Source organism: Drosophila sulfurigaster, chromosome 3 (genome assembly GCF_023558435.1).
Source record: "Drosophila sulfurigaster albostrigata strain 15112-1811.04 chromosome 3, ASM2355843v2, whole genome shotgun sequence".
NCBI classification, from domain to species: Eukaryota; Metazoa; Arthropoda; class Insecta; order Diptera; family Drosophilidae; genus Drosophila; species Drosophila sulfurigaster.
The window spans coordinates 30,776,361-30,799,988 of NC_084883.1; the positions used below are offsets into that span (position 1 = coordinate 30,776,361).

The 23,628-nt window shown below is 38.9% G+C and overlaps 3 protein-coding genes across 3 annotated transcripts; 2 read left to right on the forward strand and 1 right to left on the reverse strand.

Annotated features, from left to right (window-relative positions):
* Nucleotides 1-1,765: 1,765 nt before the first annotated feature.
* Nucleotides 1,766-17,805, forward strand: LOC133840009 (uncharacterized). Its single transcript, XM_062271662.1, has 11 exons — nucleotides 1,766-1,923; nucleotides 7,525-7,619; nucleotides 9,333-9,585; nucleotides 9,651-9,824; nucleotides 9,894-10,465; nucleotides 10,597-10,718; nucleotides 10,781-11,161; nucleotides 14,555-15,223; nucleotides 16,642-17,038; nucleotides 17,106-17,359; nucleotides 17,427-17,805. The coding sequence occupies exons 2-11, from the start codon at nucleotides 7,559-7,561 to the stop codon at nucleotides 17,664-17,666; spliced, it is 3,123 nt and encodes a 1,040-aa protein (XP_062127646.1). The 5' UTR covers nucleotides 1,766-1,923; nucleotides 7,525-7,558; the 3' UTR covers nucleotides 17,667-17,805.
* A 4,246-nt stretch (nucleotides 17,806-22,051) lies between these two features.
* On the forward strand, nucleotides 22,052-22,556 carry LOC133843159 (ejaculatory bulb-specific protein 3). Its single transcript, XM_062276587.1, has one exon. It carries the CDS (start codon nucleotides 22,052-22,054, stop codon nucleotides 22,427-22,429), a length of 378 nt encoding a protein of 125 aa, XP_062132571.1. The 3' UTR covers nucleotides 22,430-22,556.
* On the reverse strand, nucleotides 22,529-23,623 carry LOC133843151 (m-AAA protease-interacting protein 1, mitochondrial). Its single transcript, XM_062276576.1, has 3 exons — nucleotides 23,258-23,623; nucleotides 22,897-23,192; nucleotides 22,529-22,807 (listed from the first exon to the last, which is right to left on the reverse strand). Exons 1-3 carry the CDS (start codon nucleotides 23,525-23,527, stop codon nucleotides 22,663-22,665), a joined length of 711 nt encoding a protein of 236 aa, XP_062132560.1. The 5' UTR covers nucleotides 23,528-23,623; the 3' UTR covers nucleotides 22,529-22,662.
* Between the last annotated feature and the right edge of the window lie 5 nt (nucleotides 23,624-23,628).

A 23,628-nucleotide genomic window follows, 5' to 3' on the forward strand; every position in this document is an offset into this window, starting at 1 on the left:
CTGCCAAACAAAGTTGTCTATACTCGCACACACAGTTAGATGCTTAACCGGGAGTGAGGCTTTTTTTATATTATGTGTATTTAACTGGCATTTAAAGTCATCGCTATAATCAATGTAGTTCAAGGTTGTCCTAAATGACCTTGCTGCGATTATTAGCAAAGTTGTCTAATGTGGAAAAGAGTTGCAACGGAGTTTCTAAGTATAACTCGATGTGGGAAATTATTAGAGTTAAGAAATGTTTCATACATTTTGTAATTGTTACTAAATACCCAAGATATGACTTTACCTTTTCTATTCTGAGTAATAAGTAATCCATATGTAATAGATGGAAAAGAGCTCAAGGGGACTTTTTTGAGCATAACTCAAAAAGGGGAAATTCTTAGAGAAAAGAAATATACCATAACTTTTACAGCTGCTTCAAAATACCCAAGTGATCATTTAGTTCTTCCTAAAATCTATAATAATAATAACAGTTATAATATATATTTAATAGATGTTAACTATAACTGAAAGGTGAATTATTCCACAATTTACATTTCTTTTAAAATACTTACATAAAAAGTAATTCATATGCAAAAATTAAAATAAATTTATGAGATAGAAGAGTTAACAAGGGAGTTTCTACGGCTAAAACTGAAAAGGGGAAATTCTTACAGATAACAAATAGTCCATAATTTGTAATTTAATGTAAATGAATAGATTGAAAAGAGCTGCAAGGGAGTTTCTGTAATTGAATAGGGAAATATTCCATAAATGTTGCATTTGCTTTAAAATTCCCATGCGATTACTTGCCTCCTCCTACCCAGAGTCATAAGTAATCCATATGCATTAGATAAGCTATGAAATAAATTCGTATTTCCTGCAATCTGCATTGCAAATGCAACGTGTTTTTTCCATGGCAAAATGCAAATTGCAACTGCGAAGGCAAATGCGTGTTATTGCTACAACGAATTTGCATGGTTTTTGCGTTTTCATTTTCATTTGTCATATTTATGTTAAGTACACACAAAAGTGCCAAAAAACAAAAACCGCGATTCTTGTAAATATATTGCATAAATACCGCTAGCAACCTTGCGCAATGGCAAAGAGTTGAAGTCAAGAGAACACAAATAACAACAACAGCAACAACAACAACAATTGCGGCTGCATAAATTCTTGTTGCAACTGTTGTTCAAGTGTCGTTTGGCGTGTGTTTCGCAAAACAACAACAAATGTGAGTCATTTACTTGTTTTTGGGCATAATCATTTGTACTATGTGGAAATCATTGATATGTTTGGTTGCTTGCTATCGACAGCATAAGCTGAGAGACAACACGAAAAAGAAACGAAACGAAAGACTTCAATGCAAGCAACAAACTTGTTTTTATCAGCACAACTACAATCATAAGCTGGTGCAGCAACAACAACAACCATTCAAGCAAACAACGCATGGCATGACAAACGGCATTCGACTGCAAAGCTTTCGGCAATTGCAAGCCAAAAAAGCTTTTACGCTGCACTCCACCCCATTGGGCAAAGAGCGCTGAGCATGCTCAGCACTGAGCACTGAAGCTTACTCTCGTTTTTGACGCTGCGCAGCTGCGTCGCTGTCGGCTGTCGACTGTCGTTTGACGCTGGCGTTTATCGTCGCTCAACGTTTACGTTTTGTACCTGTATATCGGGTTTTTTCTCAGTTGTTGCTGTTGCTCGTTCGTTTGTCGCAATTCAAGCTGAGCTTGAGGTTGAGCTTTTACGATAGCGACTGCGACTGTGACGCTGACTGACGGTGTTTTGATGTTGCGCCAGCTAAACAACATCTTTTCAGTGTGCGCGCATTTCAAGTCTTCAGTTTCTCAGCGGCTTTGCTGGCGTTCAAGTCGTTGCCTTTCTGCCGTTTGCCGTTTACCGTTGACGTTTTAGCCGTTTTGCCGTTGCCGTTGCCGGGTGCGTTTACTTACAAAAGTCCAAGAATTTTGATTACATACAGTAGCAGTGTAAAGCCGACTAGTGCGCTGTGTGTATGTGTCTGTGTGTGTGAGTGTAAAAGTGTGCTTGTATACGTGTTAATTTAACTATTTTGAAATGCCTGCGATAGCCTGGCAAGCAAATATTGTTGTTGCTGTCGATGCTGTTGTCGCTCTCGTTGTTGTTGTTGTTGTTTTCGTTATTGGCTTGCCTCTCTCTTTCCTTCTGCTTAAGCAACAGGCAACAAGTGTGTGTGTATGTTATGCTGTGCTATGTTACACACACATTTGTGCACGTTGTGCAGTGTGGCCGTACTGTGTATGATTGTGTGTGTGTACTCGCATTCCAAGACAATTTTTGCTTGCAGTAAAAGTTGCGAACTAAATTGCCAAGAAAGCCACATCGCTAGAAAAAGACACACATATGCAAATGCACATACATGCAAATTGATGTACGTAAATGTATATATAATATATCTGTGTGATTGTGTGAGTGGCGCAAGACCTTGCCAGTCAGCCAAATGTAACCAAATTGAACATGCTTATTGACTTTAACTGCGCTCCAAAGCGGAAAATCATTAAGATACATGTGTAACCAAAACACACTCAGACACTCAAGGCGATGTACATATGTACGTGCATAGAGCGCATTTGTTGAATGTGTGTGTATGCATGTACATACATATGTACGTGCAGAGTTTTTTTTTTATATGATTACTTATGTGGAAAAAGTGAAATTTCGCTGTTGACGCCACGAAGAAGCAGCCACTCAAAACGAACTAAAAGCTAAACATCAAAATCAAAGTGAAGCGCGCATAACATTCGCCTGCCTGTAAATGAAATGAAATAAATAAATAAATAAATACATGAACTGCCAAATCGCTGACCACATAACAAAACCACCACAAACTCACAGACAAGACACTCACCTGCATGCGCACACACTCATACATACAAAGAGCATTGAAATATCCGTTTGATCAGGCAGCGCAAAGGCGACTGCCAAAGAGAGGCCATCGAGAGAGGGATAGATAGAGAGAGCGCGTGCGTGCGTGCATGCGTGTGAGCGGACAAGCCAGTGTGTGTGAGAGAGTGTGTGTGTGTTAAAAGCCCTTCAAAAGAGAGCGTGCAGCGAAGTTTTTTTGGTGAATGTACCATTAAAATGAATCATTTTCAAGTTGCGTGCGGTGCGACAATTGTCGCGCTTTGTCTGCAATTTCCCCACACAAATAACTTACCTGCTGCCTCCCCTTTCATCAACCTGCTACTGCTGCTGCTGCTGTTGCTGTTGAAATAATAACACCAGCAAGAAGAAGACGACTCATAACTGACCTACTGCCGTTGTGAGATGGAACTGGAATTGTCGTCTTGTCACTGAGACGAGTCATTGACGCCATTGTCAAACGACAGCCAAAAATACGAAAATTTAAAATCACTTTATTGTACGTATTATCAAATGCAACAAAAACAATAGTGGAGCAGCTAGTGGCAACCGCAACATTTGGCAGGCAAGCGAGCCAAAAAAAAAGTCAAATTAAACAAAAATTGTCAACAGCTTGAACGTTGTTGTTGGATCGTCGCTCGTCGCTCACTTTTTGGCCCGGCCAGTGTCAGCAGCAAAAGCAGTAGCTGAAATTGGGTCAGGGTAATTGTTTACACTAAGTAGCTGCCGCTGGAGCTGCTACTTGTTGCTGTTGCTGTTGCTGTTGTTGTTGTTGTTGCTGCTGCTGTGTTTGTGCAACACTTAAACGCAGTGAAATTATGCGGCGCCTTGCCCGACGACTGCAAGTCAGAGCAAAGCTGTGGCAATGACGGATCTTGCCTCCGCTTTCAGTTCGATTCTCACAGTTGTCTGTAGTAGCCACCAAACAGTTGGCAAACTCAGTCAGCACTTTATTTGCTAATAGAAAGTAAGTTTCTATTGAAGCTGCATTCTGCTTAAGCGCAAAGCAATTTCACGCTAAGGCCCCAAGTTAACCAAGCAGCCAACGAACAGTTGTTAATTAAACAACTACTACACAACAACGATAAATATACAGCGAAAGAAAAGATTAAAAGTTTTGTTTTGCAAACAGCGCAAATTATGCTTAAGCCTGCCCGCCAACTGTTGACAAGAATTTCACTGAAAACAACGTAGAAATAACAAAAACAATTGCCTCAGCTGTGGGATCACAAAATACTCTGTAATCAGCAGGTGTTTTCTTTTTGCGTAATAACTTATTGCATAGTTTAAGGCGCAAGATTTGATAAGGAACAGTTGTGTTCGAGAAGGGAACAGTTTGGAAAGGGGGAACAGTTGCGATGTAAAACGTTAGAATTAGTTGAGAGGGAACAGTTGAATAGAACAGTAGAGGGAACGAAAACAACGAAATTTGTGAGGTAACAAGTAAAGTGCAAACTTAAAAAGTAGCTAAATTTGTGACTTATAGTATTACTAATACAAAAAGTAACTTTACAGCTATATAGATTAACAAATGAGTAGCCGTAAACATTGCGGGAAAACACTGCGGGAACACACGGTAGCTAGGGAACAGTCTTGGGGCATAGTTCCAGGGAGCTGTGCCGTAAAACAGCTTGACAAGTTGCAATCTTTATCGGTATTGAGTTAATCGCAATCAGATAAATGCGGCTGGTTAGCGAAACAGGTCGTACCAGTTGTTGTGCTGTTTTGTAATCACCATCAAGAATTTCCTCAGATCATTTGTATAAACATCGGCGTAGTTCCATTGAAATCGATGTCGATGTGGATGTGGATGTCGATGTGGTTACGCCTCGTTGGATCCGGCTGATCAGGCAATACGAGTATATGAGTGCTTGTTGCAATTGCCTTCCAACTCTTCGAGTTTCTAATCGAAAACAATTGCAAATCGTCTGATACGCATATAAACATGTATATATATATATATATACTATATAGGCATCGGAGAAGCTTTAAGTAAATTTGGCATTCAGCGGCCAAAGCAATTTGCTGCTTGATTTATGGCTCAATGATGAGCCCAATGATAATGGCCAGAATGTCGCCAAATACAAATTTAAGCCGAAACGAAATTGAACAAAAAACAAAAACGAAACGTAGAAGAAGCAGCAACAAATAACAAATAATAAATAATTATTAGTTAATTACTATTCAATACGCGTTTATGTGGCTCATGTGGACGTGGCTCAAGTTTGGCCTTTTGGCGTCACTAACTGTATGTGCATGTCGCGCATTTGTATCTGTATCTGTATCTGTAACTGGCCATTTGTATCTGTATCTGTAGCTGAGTATCTCTCGCTGTCACTGTCTCTGAACAGCAGCGACCTTCAGAGCGCACTAAACTCTGCGAAACTCACAGCGAACTCATCTCAATACGTTAAATGTGTGTGTGCTCATAAGTCGATGGCTCAAAGTACAATGTGCGAGCGCAATTTGAGCTTGCTGAACGCGCAAATACCGCGCAAAAAGCATTACTTGCTGAAATTTTGAACCTAACTCTATAAAATGTTGTGTTCTTAAAACTATAATATCTTTTACTACAATTACTCGACTATCAACACGTTTCCTCATATATTTTATGCATTTTTTATTGTTAAATTTTAATTGTTTTTTTTTTGTTAAATTCCTTTTTTTTTTTTGAAAACTCTAAAACGTAATTAGGAACTGCAGATGAATGAGATACTCTGCAGAAAATTTTACTACCTCAAGTTTTCAGAACTCGTTTAAGTCACGGTTATAGGGTATGCTTAAAACGAAATGGAGATAAATGAGCAAAAAATAACATCAAGTTATTGTTGGTTTCCGTGACATGGTCAAGTGCTGTTTAACCGCAAATAAACACAAACCATCCGACACGAAGATATGCGTTATTCCAAAGCGCACCTCAGACGTGCCCATAAACCAAAATGCAATCCACAAAACAAACAAAAAACAAAGAGTTGCAGTTTGCAGTTGTCAGATAGACTATCTAGATAGCGATACAGATGGAGTTACAGATTGAGAAAGATATGCGTATCTTTAGCTGCGTGTATCTAGTTTGACGTGATATTAGATAACCGATTGTGAGAGGTCTTTTTGCTCATAACAACTTCCCCAATTGCTCAACAGCAAATTCGTCGACGTTGAATTGATAAGCGAGACAAAACTGCCTGACTGATTGACTGACGCATTGACAATTAAATCTTTGCGCTTTGTATTTTGATTTTTCGTAGATTTTTTCTATTGTTTCGTGCGGCGCCTGCAAATGGTTGACGAATGAGTTAAAAGCAAAAAAAAATTATGAATATTGTTTGAATGCTTTTAATGTTTTTTATTGCGCCTTTTTTGCCTGCAATTGTCAATAATAAAGCAGTTAACAAGCAAGCGAGCAGGCAACACGCTTTATCGAAATTATGGCCCTGGCCTCGGTCAAGGGTGTTTTTCGCCAAAATGTTATAAAAATTAATAATATTTTGCTTTGCTGCTGTTTTGATATTTAAAATGCGTATACCCATGCATATGGCTTATGAAAATTGCCTCGTGTTGTGTCTTTGGGCCTTTGGGCCATTAACAGACGCTTTGGCATAAATTTTAATTGCTTGACTCTGGGGACTTTGTGCCGGAATCAAGCTCAGTTTCTCTCCATCTCTCTCTCTCTATCTCTCTCTAGTAGTTGTAGTTAAAGTCAAAGTCGAAGTCAAAGTCGGAGGTTAAGCGCGTCTACTCTATCTAGTAACTCAATCTGTGCCCTTTGTTGGTTTATTGTCAACATTAATAGCAACAACAATCGCAATTGCAATAAGTAATAGCCTTTAAGCTGAGTAATTATTTAAAAGCCTAAAACGAAAAAAAAAATAAAAACAAAGCAAAGCACAACAAAATATTCCAGAAAAACAAAAATTCCGAAATTTCCACAACGAAGTGTGACTCGAGTGTTGTGGATTGCTGACTGGGCAAGGTTCTTGCAAACAGCAATAACAATAAACGAGAAATATATATATATGAAGAGAAAAGTATAATAACAATAACAAATAAGTAGCATAACAAAAGATTGTATATCACTTTGTCTAAATGTCACAAACACACACACACACACAGACAAAAGCCAGTTGGGAGAGTCTCTCCAAAAGCGTATCTCTGATAAATCAGCTCAAGAAATCAACAGCAACAACAATGCAAGAAATATAATTAAAAGAAGCAAAAATAAAAAAACTAAAAATAAAGACAACACAAGGTTAACACGCCCAGAAACGTGTCTAGGGTTTTTTTTTTGGAGGGGGGGGCTCTGGCGCTTCACTCTCTTAACAAGTTTCAACTTGTCACAGCGATTGCTACACTTTTGCTTTATTTTTGATGTCTTTTCATAGACCCCTCTACATATAATTATAATCGTCATCATAATAAAAAAACGAACATAATGTTTCATTATCAACTTTGTGGAGAGTTCTGCAACTCAAGCGAAAGAGTTTTATGCATATGTATTATCCGATGGAACATTCCACGCTTTACATACGCACACACAATATCATCCATACATAAACCCGCCTAGTTTATAGTGGTGGTCCCTGAAAACGAGTTTTAATTTTTTATTGATGTTCTTGATATATATATTTTGCACAATTCTAGTTGAGAACCCGAAGGCGATCTACACGTTAACAACATGAACGGACCCAAACACAAACTCTGCACAAAGCTATCCAGCACGTATCTGCGCAAATGGTGTAAGTAGAGCTTAAGAATCGTATAATAAATTCATTTAAGTGAAGGGCCAACTGCAGCCAACTTAATAATACCTCGAAGTTGTTGCTGCAGCCAACTTAACAAGGGCAAGGGCATTTTTGTATCCCTTTGCCGCAGCCAACTTAACAAGCGCAGTCAACTTAATATGAGGATGCAATATAATTGTTTGTGCCATCACATTCCATTTACTTAAGTCGCTGGCTGAATCCAGAAGATTTCCGTATTGTATTGAATTGAAATTGAATTATTAGTATTACTATTATTATGTGGTCTCCCAACAACTGTTAGTTGTGTGTATTTCCTATGATGACTGGTTAAACTGGTATTTCAGTTTTGAATTCTAATTGATTCCACTCCACACGGTTGGTATTACACACTTGTGTATTGTTTATATACAAAAAGCCAAGCTTCTCCGGGGCTGGGGTATTCGTTCGGTCTGGCATTGCGTCGCCTCTATCAAGGTCTTTACACAAAACTCCAGACACCTCAGCAGAGCTGCTCAAAGCTGAGGCGTAGCCGAGCATGTTTATTTACCTGTCTCTACATTCGATTTTTTGCACACATTCCTGGATGACTCACAGCACAATATAGTACTTGTAGGTCTATTGCGTTTCTGAAGTTTCACAAATAGAAAACGCATTTTAAAGACGCGAGAGTTGATGATTAGAACTTGAAACTGGGTTATCATGAGCTGCCTCTATATTGTTATTAACTTTCATAGATTCAGCTTGCAATTTAATCAAAGCGATTCTTTAATTTATGCAATTATTCAATCAAATGATTAATAGTTAATTGCAGCTTGTTTTCATTGGATTTGCTGTATTAATAGAATTAATTATCAAAGACAGTGTGTTGGCAAACAAAGGTTAAAAGATCAAGCTACTCGTATTCCATATTATATAAGAAAGCAACTCAATGCAATCGAGAGTTTTGGTCTAGACTCCATAACACCAAATGGCCCTTGAGCTGAACCCCAATTAGTTGCGATTCGATGGCCCATTAACCGAGAACAGTCAAACAGTAAACGTGTTGTGGGTGCATTATAAGCAATGAGTTTTTTCCAAATCGGTGACGAATCCGCTTGCGACTCATACTCGAGCATGTAATGCATTATTCGATTGATCTAGCAAGCGATAGTTTAGCCAAGATATCGTATTCCTGCAGAGAATATAAAAGAGATATGACTAATACTCTTATATCGAGTACTTAATCTTTAATCTTTAGATTAGAAGTTTCCTGTTTATTACTTTGTATAGAAAACCATATCACTTATATTGACTTTTTCAATTAAGGAAATTATATAATAGTAAAGATCAATAAAGTCACTCGTAAAAGTATATAATTGTATGTAGTTATATTTAAAACTGGTATTTATCGAATATATAATGTTTATTGTTGCATAAAGTAGATGCAGTCATCGTTAATTATGCAAATTATATGCAAGGTAATAGATTCATATAGTAATCCAGCTGCAATGTGATTCGAAAATACCAAATATACTAAAGGTTGATTCAAATACTGAATGATAGATGTAGACAAACACATACAACATGGAGTTGTAGTAAACGATATTTATTGACAATTTCGCTTTTGTTTTTCGCAGATCTAACACATTAAATGCTACTGATCGATTGCAATACTAATCAATAAACTTAAAAATGAATTCATTCACAAATCAACTCTTTCATACACAGGGATAACAATTGCAATTGGTGCCATCTTGATCATTGGCGGTGTTCTGGTCGCTTGTCAATTCACGGCGTTGATCAATGCGGTCATTGATCGCACGATCGCATTGCGCGTGGGCACAAAGACATTTGGTTGGTGGGCCAAGCCGCCGGTGGAGCCAAAAATCAGTTTGTATGTGTACAATGTGACAAATGCCGACGATTTCCTGAGCAACGGCTCCAAGGCCATTGTCGATGAGGTGGGACCTTATGTCTACAGGTAAGTGAGGAGGAGTTGCTGCAACCCGTTACAATATTAAATGCTGTAATTTGTTGCATTTGCAGCGAGACATGGGAAAAGGTGAACATTGTGGAGAATGACAATGGCACGCTGAGCTATAATCTGCGCAAGATTTACAAGTTCCGCGAAGATCTGTCCGTTGGCCCCGAAGACGATGTTGTGATTGTGCCCAACATTCCCATGCTGAGCGCCACATCGCAGAGCAAACATGCAGCCAGGTGAGTTAACTGATCCTTTTTTAGTGCACAGATATATTAAACCTGAACTTGAATCTCTTTTCTCGACAGATTTCTGCGTTTGGCCATGGCCAGTATTATGGACATTCTGAAGATTAAGCCTTTCGTTCAGGTCTCTGTGGGTCAATTGCTGTGGGGCTATGAAGATCCGCTGCTCAAGCTGGCCAAGGATGTGGTACCCAAGGAACAAAAGTTGCCCTATGAGGAATTCGGTCTGCTCTACGGCAAAAATGGCACCTCCTCGGATCGCGTAACTGTCTTCACGGGTACCGATGACATTAAGCACTACGGCATCATTGATCGCTTCAATGGCAGAACTCATTTGCCACACTGGACCTCGGATGAGTGCAATCGTCTGGATGGCACTGATGGCTCTATCTTCCCACCGCACATCGAGAAGAGCCGCATTCTTGAGGTCTACGACAAGGATCTGTGTCGCCTGCTGCCTTTGGTCTTCGACAAGGAAGTGATGACGAACAATGAGGTGCCCGCTTATCGTTTCACACCACCCGAGTGGGTCTTTGCCGATGTCGACAGCCGCCCAGAGAACATGTGCTACTGCCCAGCTGGCAAACCTTCGTGCTCACCCAATGGACTCTTCAACGTATCGCTCTGTCAATACGGTAAGTGATTAGAGAAGCGATAGGCAACTAAGAGAATAAGAGAAGTTTTTCCTTGGCCATCCTCCGTCCACTTTAGACTCCTCGTTCAGTGCGATTATAGCTTTCTAACTTCTCTCTTTATCTTCCCTTAGACTCGCCTATTATGCTAAGCTTCCCTCACTTCTATCTGGCCGACGATAGCTTGAGGACTCAAGTCGAGGGCATCTCTCCCCCGAACAAAGAGGATCATCAGTTCTTCTTCGATGTGCAGCCCGTAAGCTTAGCAACTAAATAAGTTCCCTAAACTCTGCTCTACTAATCTCTGTCTTCTTTTAGAAAATGGGCACCACATTGCGTGTTAGCGCTCGCATTCAGATCAATCTGGCCGTCAGTCAGGTGTTTGACATCAAGCAGGTGGCCAACTTCCCGGACATCATATTCCCGATCCTGTGGTTCGAGGAGGGCATCGAGGGACTGCCCAACGAGGTGACGGATCTGATGCGTTTCGCCGAAACGATTCCGCCCAAAATACGGGTTGGTCTCATCATCGCCTTGAGCGCGCTGGGCGTGGCTTTGTTGGTGCTATCCACGTTCTGTTTGATTCGCAACTCGCACAGACAGAGCACACTACATTTGGAGGGATCGAATTATCTGGCCACCGCTCAGGTGGATATGAATAAGAAGCAGAACAAGGATAATGCCCCAGGAAATCAACGATATTGATGCGCTATGCAGGGGCATTTGGGACATGTTTTAGTTAGTAGCTAGTTGCGAAAGCGAATGCGATTGCGATTGCGAATGTGTTGTAGTCTCTAGAACAATATGGAGCTGGGAAGACTTACATTTTATGTGTACGTACTTATTGTATATTTTTAGATGTTTGGTAGCAACTCGTCATTAAGTGCTTAACTTTAAACAATTTATTAATTACCGAATTACTTTCAAAGTGCATTAGCTGATAGTCTGTCCAAAAAACGTGGTCGTGATCGCTTTAAGTCTCAAAAAAAAAACATAACAGAAAAACAAATCACAAATAACATTCTACAAATTGTGCGATATTCCAAATAAGTCACAAATGTTCTACCTGAAGTTGTGTGCTTTGATTATAGACAGACCTCTTTTTTTTAATGGACTGGCGAACTTTCCGAATTAGAAATCTATCGAATCAATATAAAAATATAATATGAACAACATTATTATAATATCAAATATATATATATAATTATATGTATGTAAAACTAATGTATATCGTATATCTATATCTGTACAATGTATATGACTTTAATGTGTACAATAAATTACGCTATTATTTTAATTAGGCACATAAAAATTCCAAAACACGCATTCCTTACTCAATCAATTCAACAATTATTCGCGCCAGTTGCCATTTATAGGATGTCTTAATAATCGCTCTATAGATATACCATATATCATAGACTCTATATGCAGCAAAGCGATATCACAAATTCATTTGGCAGCAATGAATGAAATTCAACAACAAATAAAAGTTGACAAATAATCAAAATAATAATTAATTAAGATACATTTATTGTGCCCTTGAACAGGGTTCAACAACATAGATGAATATATTGTATAAAAAATAAGAGACAGAGCTTTTTAATTTTGATTGGTTTGTGATTTATAGATTATTATTTTGAGCAATCGGTCATTGGAAAAAAATTAATAGGTCATTTCTCCCAAAAGATTGGAAAAGTTGACCAATTTTCTGGTTATTCAACAAACAAAATTGTTTTTCAGATTTTAAAAGTCAAATATTTTTTACAAAATACAAATATAATAAATGCTCTTGCGGACAACAAGAAAATTATTATTTATTTTCTAAAGTGAGTAACTTTTTGAAATAATCTAAGCAAACGGGTATAAAGAGCGTATTTTACTAACAATTATATTTGGTTTAAATTGCATATAATATTATATGTTATTTAATTTTGATAACAAACAGAAAAGTTATAGAAAGTTGAATGAACTTCTCGAGCTGTAGAACAACAGCGTCGGCAACACTGGCGCCATCTATTGCTCGTGGCATACAAGTTCTAAAGCTTATGTTGCACGCGTTAAATACACGTTTTATACATTTTGCACTAATACATATGTACATATAAGCAGCTAATAAAGCTGTGTTAAATCTACTGACTGGGTATCATAAAGTTGTGTTTTGATTGGATTCAGGAAATTATTCGTACATTTAGCGCCAGCAAAAAGTGTTTGCTGTAATTAATTGAGCTGACACTGCAGTTCAGTAAGCTTGCATTATACCCTGTAATCTTTAATTAAATTTAATCGTCCGTTAAACTTTGATCAAACGTATGTGTTGCTTAATTGGTTGTGATTCAGTGGTTAGCTTTGTAATTGCTGATTTGTGAATTCTATCTTTAATAGTAAGCATTTAATAGCAGAGTAAATCATATGAAATGAATCAGAAATCTATTTTTAGCTGCAATTTCTTAAAAAAAATTTCAATTTAATTAATTCTATAAATGTGTTTCTTGAACAATTCAAGAAAATATAGTATAGGGTATCTAATAGCTGTCACTAGTATTTAACTGATCACGTTAGATTAATTTTATTTATTTTTAATTCAAGTTTAATGCCAGGTTAATATGAAAGGTGCACAAACAGCGACTCAGACTCAGACTTTACGATGTTTTGATAGAGGAGAGAGGCTATTTTTTTTTTTTTTGGGCCTTTGGAATCGCAGCCAGACCGGATCTCTCTGCACCGTCAATCTGAATCGAATGGCCATTGCAGCTCACTGTGATCTCTAGTGATCGACTAGACAGACGAAATAGTCGTAGCCTACTTGGCACGCTGATAATACACGACTGTTTGTCTCACTGTCTGTGTCTATGGCAGATAAGACCGCCACTTCCAATCGTCAATTGCACAATCTGACGTCTCCGTCTCCGCCACCGACAGTCGTCATGGACAGTTGTCTACGTCTACATTGCCAGTTTTTAGTTTTCACTTATTCCGATGCGATGATCCAGATAATGTCAGATTGCCCATCTAACAACAAATTGACTAATGCAATTGCAAAATACCTATTTCAATTCGAGTTTGAGCTTCTCATTTGAATTTTCCAATTTGGATTTTAAGATTCCTAATTACGGATTCGGAAATTCAATGCCAATGGCCTGATCCATCAAGGGACAGGTGGAGTAGCTGTCTGCGATGGTTCGATGGGGGGTATCTAGGCGCGATCATCAAATTAATCTTGGGGTATAAATTATAATTACGATTTGCGTAAATTCTATGGGCTTGGGTCAGAGTTTGCAACTTTATCGCTATCGCTAACATTGCGCAGCCAACTAAGCGTGAGTGCCCTCTGCTTGCTGATAGCCTTTCTGTTATGTGGATACCCTATAAAAGTTTTCGCATTAAAAGCATATGCATACGCAAATGATGTTGCAGCGACTGATAATAAAATTCGTGTTTACGAGCACACTACGAACTTCGATTTGTTCGGCACTGAAAATGGAGAGTAAAATAGACTATAAAACATATTAAAATTTCTCGATGGACGAAGCATAAATAAAGTATTAAGGTATTGTTTATTATTTATATTTTTATGTACTATTTAATGTTTGTTGAACAAATTATGTAATAAACTGAGAGAATATTATATAAACTAACAATCCTGCAAATTTCATGACAAACGATGGTGAAACAATGCAGTTTTTTTTTAAGCATTCCTAGGATACGATTTAATAATTCTTTCACTTACACAATAATTTCAAATACCAATGTATTATCACGCTATGGCAGAAATTTCACAAAGATCGCATGACAAACAACTGAGTTACTTGAGATAGTTGCATGGAAATGACTTTAAACCAGGGTATTTGACCGGCGTAACAGTCGCTCAATTGATAACTTTTACTTGGCAATTGCTACACATACACAAAACATTCGCTCGTTTGGTTTTTTTAAACAGAACCCCGAGGAGGAAGGGACCTCGAGATAAGTCAATGTAAAACAAAAATTTTTGAAAAACATGAAAAACCAAAAGCTTGGCGATTAGTTTGAATGAATCAAACGGATCGCGTGATCTCAGCAACGCGGACGCATCAGCTGAATCGAATCTCGTAGCTTCCATCTCGTCTCAAAAGTGATCTGTGTGGAACTGAAACTTCTTTAACCATGGCCGACTATTGCTTCTGGCTAAAGATCGTCTCGTTGTTGCTGTTCTGTGCTCTCAATCTTTATTTATTCATACTCTCCTGTGGTTGCAATTATCAAGATGTGGTGGCCAGAGAGCACGTCAAGTTCAGGCAGGAAATGCCCACCATGGACAGTTGGATCAATTCGCCATTTGGCAAACTCAAGAGCTATCTCTTCAATGTGACCAATGCCGAGGATTTTCTCAGCGGAAAAGATAGTAAAGTGCGTTTCGAGGAGGTTGGTCCCATCACCTACCACATCCTCGGCTACAACGACATCATCAATCGCACCAAGGACAGTGTAACGTACAACAAGCATCGCTATCGCCATATCAAATTTATGCCCGAGGAGAGCGTCTCACCGGATATTCTCAACAAAACCATTGTGCAGTTCAACAGCGTGCTGCTTGGAGCTGCCGCCCAGACTGCGCGTTCATATATATCCATCGCCACCATTGGATTCGATGCAGTCACTGTTAACGAGCCCCTCTTCCTATCGGACAGCATCTATTACTTCCTCTGGGAGTTCACGCGACCCTCGCTGCAAGTGATGAGCCAATTTTTGCCTCTTTCCAGCAATTGTGGTCCGCTGCATAATGTGAGTTAAACTTTGAAAGAAAAGAATAATTTATTTTTAAGAAAAACTGTTTAAAAGAGTGTAGAGTGTAGAAAAAAGGGATCTTAGTTAAAATTACTTCGATAGAATTGTTTGCTAAATTGCCCTGCAATCAGATTAAAGCTTAATGTAGTTAATAAAACGAGCAATATTCCGTTCTCTAACACGAAACCTTAGCTAAAGCTTAAAATGACATTAATGTTTATTTAATTATACCCGCTACCCATAGGGTAGAAGGGTATTATAACTTTGTGCCGGCAGGAAATGTATGTAACAGGTTGAAGGAGGCATCTCCGACCCTATAAAGTATATATATTCTTCATCAGCGTCAACAGCCGAGACGATATAGCCATGTCCGTCTGTCCGTCTGTGTGTCTGTGTGTCTGTCCGTCCGTCCGTATGAAACACTGGATCTCAGAGACTATAAGAGATAGAACTATAATTTTTTTTTTCGACAGCATTTGTTATGTTTGCACGCAGATCAAGTTTGTTTCAAATTTTTGCCACGCCCACTTCCGCCCCCGCAAATCAAAAAAAATCGAATAACAAGCGTAATTTTAAAGCTAGAGTTACGAATTTTGGTATATACAATAATTACTATAGTAGTTATGATTCCGGAACATTTGGTTGCGATCAGATAAAAATTGTCGAAGTTATTAAAGAAATTCTTTTGTATGGGCAAAAACGCCTACTTATAGTACTGGGGGTCTTAGTTACTTTGTCTGACAATCTGGTATATTGTGCCGTCTATGGTATATTTTGAGTGCGGTACATATCGATATACCACATATACCATTTGGTATATTTTTTTAGTATTTTTGTAGTATATTTGGTATATTTTGAGAAATATACCGCAAAATATATTGCTTTTATTCAAAATGGGTAGCGGGTATCTCACAGTCGAGTACACTCGACTGTAGCTTTCTTACTTGTCTTATTCATAGTTTTAAATCAAACTTAAATTTTCTGTTTTTAATATGCTTTTAGTTTTCATATATCATTCCAAAGAGCATTTTCATTTTACGTTTATAGACAAATTGTTATGGATTTTAGTGTTACCTTCGAAATTATAGGCACCATTTTTATAACACATTACAGTGAAAACTCTATTGCCCGAATGCTTATCTGCACATGATTTTTGTACCTTTAAATAGAGTGTCTGCTGATAAGAAGTAAAATTACTTTAAAGACTTTGCCAGCATCTGGCAAGAGGAATAGCCAAATAATTTGTTTACTCGATTAGGAAGCTTTCACTGCAATCTGATTTAATATTTTTGCAGTGCACGCTATGATGATAATTTAAACACATTATTAAAATAATAGTAAGGAACGGTGCATGTTCTACTCAAACTGTAACGTACAAAATATAACCTCATAATTCTCACCTCTACATACCGCAGGCACTTAAGGATAAGGAGGAAATTTTCAAAGTTAACATTGGCACGGATCACGGCGTGGAGAACTTCTTTCGCATACAGACTCTCAACGATGAGCAGTTGATAAAGGAACAGAGTAATCGGATATTCATCGACGACAGTTGTCCCATCAATGTGGAGGGCACCCATGACAATTCCCTCTTCCCGCCGAACATCAAGAAGAACACCTCACTGAACATCGTGGCCAGTGAATCGTGTCGCATTCTCCCGCTGCACTATCAACGCGAGCAGGAGCTGGACGGCATCAATGGCTATCGTTATGCGCTGCTGCTGCCGAATGAGACGGCGCCGGAGTGTTTATCAGTAACGAATGGTGTGCGATTGCCCAAGGGCATGTTCGACGTGTCCAAGTGTGTGATAAGTGAGTGACAGTGAAAGTTCTAGCTAAAGCGCTTATTGATTTTGATTTGATTTTGTTGTCCTGGCAGATGATGCGCCCGCTGCCTTCTCAATGCCGCATTTCTATGGCAGCAGCTACGATTGGACGGAGCATTTCGAAGGTCTCAATCCCAATGCCGAGGAGCATGAGGGCTACATTCTGCTGGAGCCAACAACGGGCATACCGATCAAGGAGAATTATCGCTTCCAGTCGAACACAATCATGCCCAATATGCGGAGTTATAGTCAACAAAGACTGAAGAAGCTCAGTTATATGATTGTGCCCACATTTTGGTACGAGTTTGTAAGTAATCCTCATTTGTCGTTGCGCGTTCCAAATGCAATCTGTGATCGTTTTTTTTTCGGTTTAGGAATTGGATAAACTGCCGGGCTTTGTGACCTTCCTCATCCGACTCGATGTCAAGGTATTGCCAGTGTTGCAGCCCGTTTTTATGGCGCTGATGCTGCTGGGCGCCGCCTGGAGTCTGTACGCCTTGATACGATTGCGTCGGCAGCTCTGTCATAAGATCTGCACTACGGATGTGCAGCTGGAGACGGTGTTCAATCAACATCCGCAAGCGCATCCAACGTCGGAGAATGTCAAGGAATAATTTGTTGTATCTTGTAGATACGTTTTTTTAGCTGTAGCTGTGTTAGCTTCTTAGCGTTAATGTTATTTCTAGTTGTTGTTTAGGTTAAAGTGATGACTCATCAGCTTTTGTGCTAATATACGTATACGTAATCACTGTGGATTTGTCTCTCATTTCACCTTAAGTGTCATTCGCCCATATTCCCGCTCTCCGGCTCAAAACCTTTTGCCTTGCCTGCGACTTTGCCTGAGGTCGCGGCTTTTTGTTTGATTCCTAGGCTCAGCTTTGCCTCATAAATTGTGTGCACAATTATTATCTGTAAGCCCAGCTACACACACACCTACCTATTCACACACGCTCGGTGCTCCATAATCACGCTCCAGCTTTGTGTGTTAGTTGGCAATGAAAACCTGTGCACACGTACTGGTACCTCACTAAAGATCTGTCCCCAGATTTATTTAAGTTTATTGAATCTTTTATTTCATGTTCGTTTTATTTAAGTTTTTGTCGTACGAGTATTGTATTGTTGTGTTTTCATCTTTTTTGTTTATTTTTCTGCTTCGCCTCTGTTATTGTGGTTTTCACGCTGCCTTCCACTGAACCTGAACTTTTGCACATGTCGCCGACTTTCAAGGCAAACAACCCTTTGGGGCCCTCCATCTACGTCTTTAACCTGAACTCCAACAAGTCAGTCTCCGTCATCATCTTTTTTCCCTTGCTATCTTCCTCGTTTTAGTCTCGAGTCTTTTTCCACCACTCTCCTCCCTCCTTTCGTACTATCAGACAGTAGTCTGTTTACACACTCTTTCTCGTTGTCTCTCTGTATTTACAAATCTCTGGCTTTACCTTTTCCGGCTCTTTCCGTCTCGACAAGTTCGTCTTGTACTTTCCCATTTGCATAAGCTGTAACTTTACAATGGTAAGTACTCAATTGGATAACGTTAAGCTTATCGATTGCATAATGTCCTTCAATTGCATTTAAACATAAATATAAATGTGTCGTTAAAAATGTTTAAATGTTTATCTCGTACGAAATTTTATAGTCTATTTTATAGTCTTTAATCTCTAAAAAGAAATAAAACTTTGCAGGCCTTATTACAATTACATAAAGTAGATATAAAATATATAAATTACTAGCCAACTGGTTTCATAAATGTAAATGTGTAAAAGTTACAGCCTTATAGCTCTTACCTTTTTACTGTGTTCGTTAAAGATTCAGAAAATATAAAAACTAATCAAAGCTGCTCTTTTCTGGAATTATAAGTAGCAAGTTCTCTGAGAATTGATGAATTGCTAAAAGAAAGAAAGGCAGCCAAGTTATTGAAAGGTTTTAATCGATTATAAATGCATGTTTGCAAACCTGAAAGAAATCGCTCGTGTATTTGGCAACGTTCCAAGAATCGCAAATGTTAACAATACTCATTTGTTAACCAAGACCTAAAATCAGATGATGTGATGATTATTGATGAGCTTCCGAGAATAGTGAATGCCACCTGAAACGCTGATAAGAAAACCTTGTAAATCGATTATATTTTTAAAATTGTTTCGAGTGATGACAGGACTTAAAAAATAAAATATAAACAAAATAAATATGGTAACTGCTGCCGGCAAAATGTTGTAATATGCGTATAAAGATAATGAGACAGTAAAAAGCGTGTTCATAATTATCTCGGCAAATTAACATAAAAGTTATATCATTTTGTTGACTGGCTAGTGATTTATGGCCTTTCATTAGCCCCCGAAGATGGAAGCTGGCTCTTAGGGCGGTTAGTGTTTTGTTTTTAGTTGTTTTTTTTTATTTCATGCTTTAATTATTAAGTAGAACTGACCCATTGAACTGCAGTTAAGTAGACAAATCTGCGTCATTCTCATTAAAGTGCGAACAAATATAGACATTTTATGGATCATAATTTGTGGATGCGAGTAAAAAAGGCAAAGTCAGCGGCATCAATTATCAGCTCTGATTTGTGAGTACAGTGAATACGAACAAAATAAAACAGTTCCGAATATCAACAACTGCTAAATGTTGTGAATAACCCGATCATGCATATACGAGTACGAGGGGTAAACCCCGGCATGTAGTCTGCACAGTCACAGTGAGGAGACAGAGACCAGTTAAAAAAAAATAAAAGCTAAAACCTAAAAGCTTTCGAAATCTGGTTGAGTCTAGAGTTTCGATGGAGAGCAGAGCGAGATAATCAAAAATGGGATTGGGATTTAAAAGTGGGAAACGCATTAAAAACGATTACAACATACCGAACCTCACAAAAAACCATAAAGAGAGGCATTACAACGATCAAGCTCCCGCTCTGTTTACATATTCAAATTTTCGTGTAGAGACGTCAACGTTTTTCCTACGAATTTTGGCATTGCCTGCACAACGTGCAAACCCACTAACGACCTAAGCAAACAGCTGTGTCAGAGGGGTCGGGTGATTGGGGGGTGATCGGGGCCAGCCAGAGTGACAAGCGATACTCGTAAACTGAGACCAATCCAGAAAACAGCAGCAACAACAACAACAACAGCGAGCAACACAAGCAGCTTACAGACACCCTCGATGCGAGCTCGCCGAAATTTCAGGTGAAAACAAAAATCCGGTTCATTTGGCAGCTTTTTTTTGTTGTCGGTACGTCAGTGGCGGGGGGTGGCGTGTGGTTTGGGCACACTGCACCACGGCAGAGAGACCTTTGACTCGGTGTGCCCAGGTCCCCCGCCAACGAACGCCAAGTGACAAGTTGACAAGTGGCCAAAGCGAGCGACGCCGAAAGCTTTGGTCGTGTCGCGTCGTAAGACGCCAAAGCTCCTTAGTATAAAAGTCGGTTAAACAGGGTAACAGCTCGCAATCCAAGCTGTGCTGTCGTACGCATCACACATAATACAATACACAACACAACAAAACTCGGCGGCTCAACAACACAAAACAACAAGTGAGTACCGAAAACCACAACAATAGTCAACAACGAAGAAAGAAAGAGAGAGCGAGGGAGAGCAAGACATAAGCTCGTTGATACAGATATTAGCAGTCGAGCATGCGCATTGCGCTTAGCTTGCAGCACTTGATTGATATCGATATGTAATATTGCGTAAACGGATTGGCAACACTCTCTGTGTGTTCAAGACTGTGTGTGTGCGTGTGTGTTTATTTAACGACTAAACTGTAACAATAACAACAACAAGTTTTTGACTTTTGACTTACATAAAATCAGCGTCAACTGTGTTTGCATTGATATTGATTTCAATTTAAATATAATAATGAGAAAAAAGCTTAACCGCAGCCTAGTCCAGTGACGTGGACAAAGCGAATAGCGAAATTGTGAAATCTTCAACTAAAAGAAAAAAGAGCATTAATTAGTATGCATATGCCATATATGCCAAGAGTCATTAATAATGCATGAAATGTGCTTAGCCCAGAAATGAGGCGACCAACCAAACAATCGAGAATCTCCGCTCTACCCAATGTCACAGCAAACGCCATAAAATAAATAAATAAATAAAGTCAGTTGCCAAGTCAGGAAAGGGCGAGAAGTAGACTGAACGACGCCTGAGTTAAAGAAATTTCGACCAGAGATCAGATCAAACACGATAGCATATAAAACTTATAATTGCACTAGCTAATTTGCCGCACACACAAACATCACATACACACACACACACACACTGACAGACACTTGTCAGACGTCTTTTGGAGTGAAGAATTGTTTGCATTTTAACAAAGTCGTAAAATGTATTAACAAGATTTCTTATTTGTCAAGCAATTATTCATATTTGTGTGGGGCTTTTTTTGTGCACTCTATAGCTTTGGGGCTGCAGGGTATTATAACTCAACTAGATCTTGGGGACTATAAAAGCTAGAGACGCTGAATTCAAAGACAGTACTTCAAGAAGTCCTCTAAGTAGTTCAACTTGATTTCAATAGTTAAAGAAATCTAGGTGAGATCGCAACTTTGAGACTAGAAACAAGAATTTCGAAATATAGTAAAAAAAAAACATATACACTTGGAATTTCTTATATTTCTTCGAGAATTAAAAGACCTATAATTTAGAATTAGTAACATTTTTAAACTACAAACATTAAGGAGTTTTGCAACACAACGATTGTAAAATTTCGAATTTACATAATTCAGAATAGAAGGAAAATTTTGAATGGGTATTGAACTTTCATGTTATTAAATAAACAAATGACAATCAATGTCATCTTTAATATATTTCCTTTAAAACAAAAAACAAGAGAATAGGCTTTTGAATGACATTAAGTACCAAATGGTTTCTCAGAATTAGCAAACAAACGACCATTAATCAATTAACAACTTCATACTCGAACATACTCGACTATACATTACTTCCCTGAGTTTTGTTGCATACAGTTGTATAACCAATTAAATTTGTCTACTTGCAGCCTGAACAAAATGCGTGCTTCGTTGGCCATATTGATTGTGTGCGCGTTTGCCGGCTTGGCAGCTGCCGCTCCACAGAAGGAATACACGAACAAGTTCGACAACGTCAATGTCGACGATGTGCTGGGCAACCGTCGTATTCTGGGCAACTACATCAAATGTCTGATGGAGACCGGACCCTGCACGGCAGAGGGACGCGAACTGAAGCGTCTGTTGCCCGATGCCCTCGAGTCGGAGTGCGCCAAGTGCACGGAAGTGCAGCGTCGTAACTCGAACAAGGTGATCAACTTCCTGCGCAGCAACAACGCTGCCGACTGGAAGAAGCTGCTCGACAAATACGACTCGAAGGGCATCTACAGGGCAAAGTACGAGAAGAGTACTAAAGCTTAGCCAGTGAATGAGAGAGAGAGAGAGGGAGAAAACTAAAAATATCAACTAAAACTTCTTAAATGTATACTCGTTATTTAAACTACACAATAAACACTTGCATTTTTCTGTCTCATACCTATAAAAATAATTCAACGCAAAAATTTATTCCAAACTTGGAGCAGGGTTAAATGGAGAAGGATTACAGCTAAATCAAAATATAGCCATAGTTTAGCTTAGAGTCAATAGAGTCTTTGTTATTTGGACTCTTCGTTAATCAGATCGATGGCTCTAAAATGATTAGCCACATTGATGGTCCAATCTGATTGTTGTCCCGCCGTAAATTCCTTCTTGAAGCGATAGTTGCAGATGAACACCTTGTCCTGATACTCTGGCATAGTGCTAAATGGAAGAAAGAATTATTAGATCCAGATTCAAGATAAAATTTAAATCAAGATAAGCCAGGGAATAATAACTTCTTCTTTACTCACCCCATATTCCAGGGTATTTCCTCACCGCGTTCACGCATCTCGGACAATCCACGCATTACGTGAAACACCATGGTGATTTCTACCCAACGTTTCTGCAACTGATCGTTGGCATCGTCGAACATAATGCCAATCTGATAGGGAAACGATAGATAGATGTCGCTCTCATTGATCTCTAATTGCTTTCGCTGCGTCATTGACAGCTTCTGTACCACGGGCTTGAGTTCAGCAATGGCATCGGCACTAACAAGATCTTGCAACTGATTCAAATCGCCGCCCGTCAATTTCGATGAAACCACCTGGCCAAGGAGTCAAATTAAGGAAAGTGTTTCCTGTATGTATTCGGGTTATTCCATAGACTTACCTGCAGCGCTTGTTTGGCGCCATAGATGAAGTCTTTAATCTGAAACTCGCTGTCGAAATATGGTCGAATTATAAACTGTACGGTTATCCAATTTTTAATTGTGTTTAATGCCGATGGCCAAATGATCTCCGGAAAGTCCATGAGACGAGGTAATTGTTGGTTGCGGCTCGTTTGCTTCTTGTTCTGTTCGGGGGCATGTGGCAATGTGGCATAACAGCGCATTTTTGGTATGCTTGCCATGGTTAGGCAGCGCCTTAAAGTGTGTTGCATCTTAAATGGCGTTTAATAACAAGATTTTTTGTAATATTTTGGCTATGCCTTCAACTTTTATCAATCAGCTGTTTTTGTCCACTGCTATCGATAGCAACAGC

What these genes read in the sequence shown, in the direction of transcription:
- LOC133840009 (XM_062271662.1), top strand. Translation starts at nt 7,559, where the DNA reads ATGAACGGACCCAAACACAAACTCTGCACAAAGCTATCCAGCACGTAT. An exon ending in CGTATCGCTCTGTCAATACG is followed by an intron (nt 10,466 to 10,596) that starts GTAAGTGATTAG and finishes ATCTTCCCTTAG; the next exon opens with ACTCGCCTATTATGCTAAGC. An exon ending in CCACATTTTGGTACGAGTTT is followed by an intron (nt 17,360 to 17,426) that starts GTAAGTAATCCT and finishes TTTTCGGTTTAG; the next exon opens with GAATTGGATAAACTGCCGGG.
- LOC133843159 (XM_062276587.1), top strand. Translation starts at nt 22,052, where the DNA reads ATGCGTGCTTCGTTGGCCATATTGATTGTGTGCGCGTTTGCCGGCTTG.
- LOC133843151 (XM_062276576.1), bottom strand. Translation starts at nt 23,527, where the DNA reads ATGCAACACACTTTAAGGCGCTGCCTAACCATGGCAAGCATACCAAAA. An exon ending in GCGCCAAACAAGCGCTGCAG is followed by an intron (nt 23,193 to 23,257) that starts GTAAGTCTATGG and finishes CTCCTTGGCCAG; the next exon opens with GTGGTTTCATCGAAATTGAC. An exon ending in GAAATACCCTGGAATATGGG is followed by an intron (nt 22,808 to 22,896) that starts GTGAGTAAAGAA and finishes TCTTCCATTTAG; the next exon opens with CACTATGCCAGAGTATCAGG.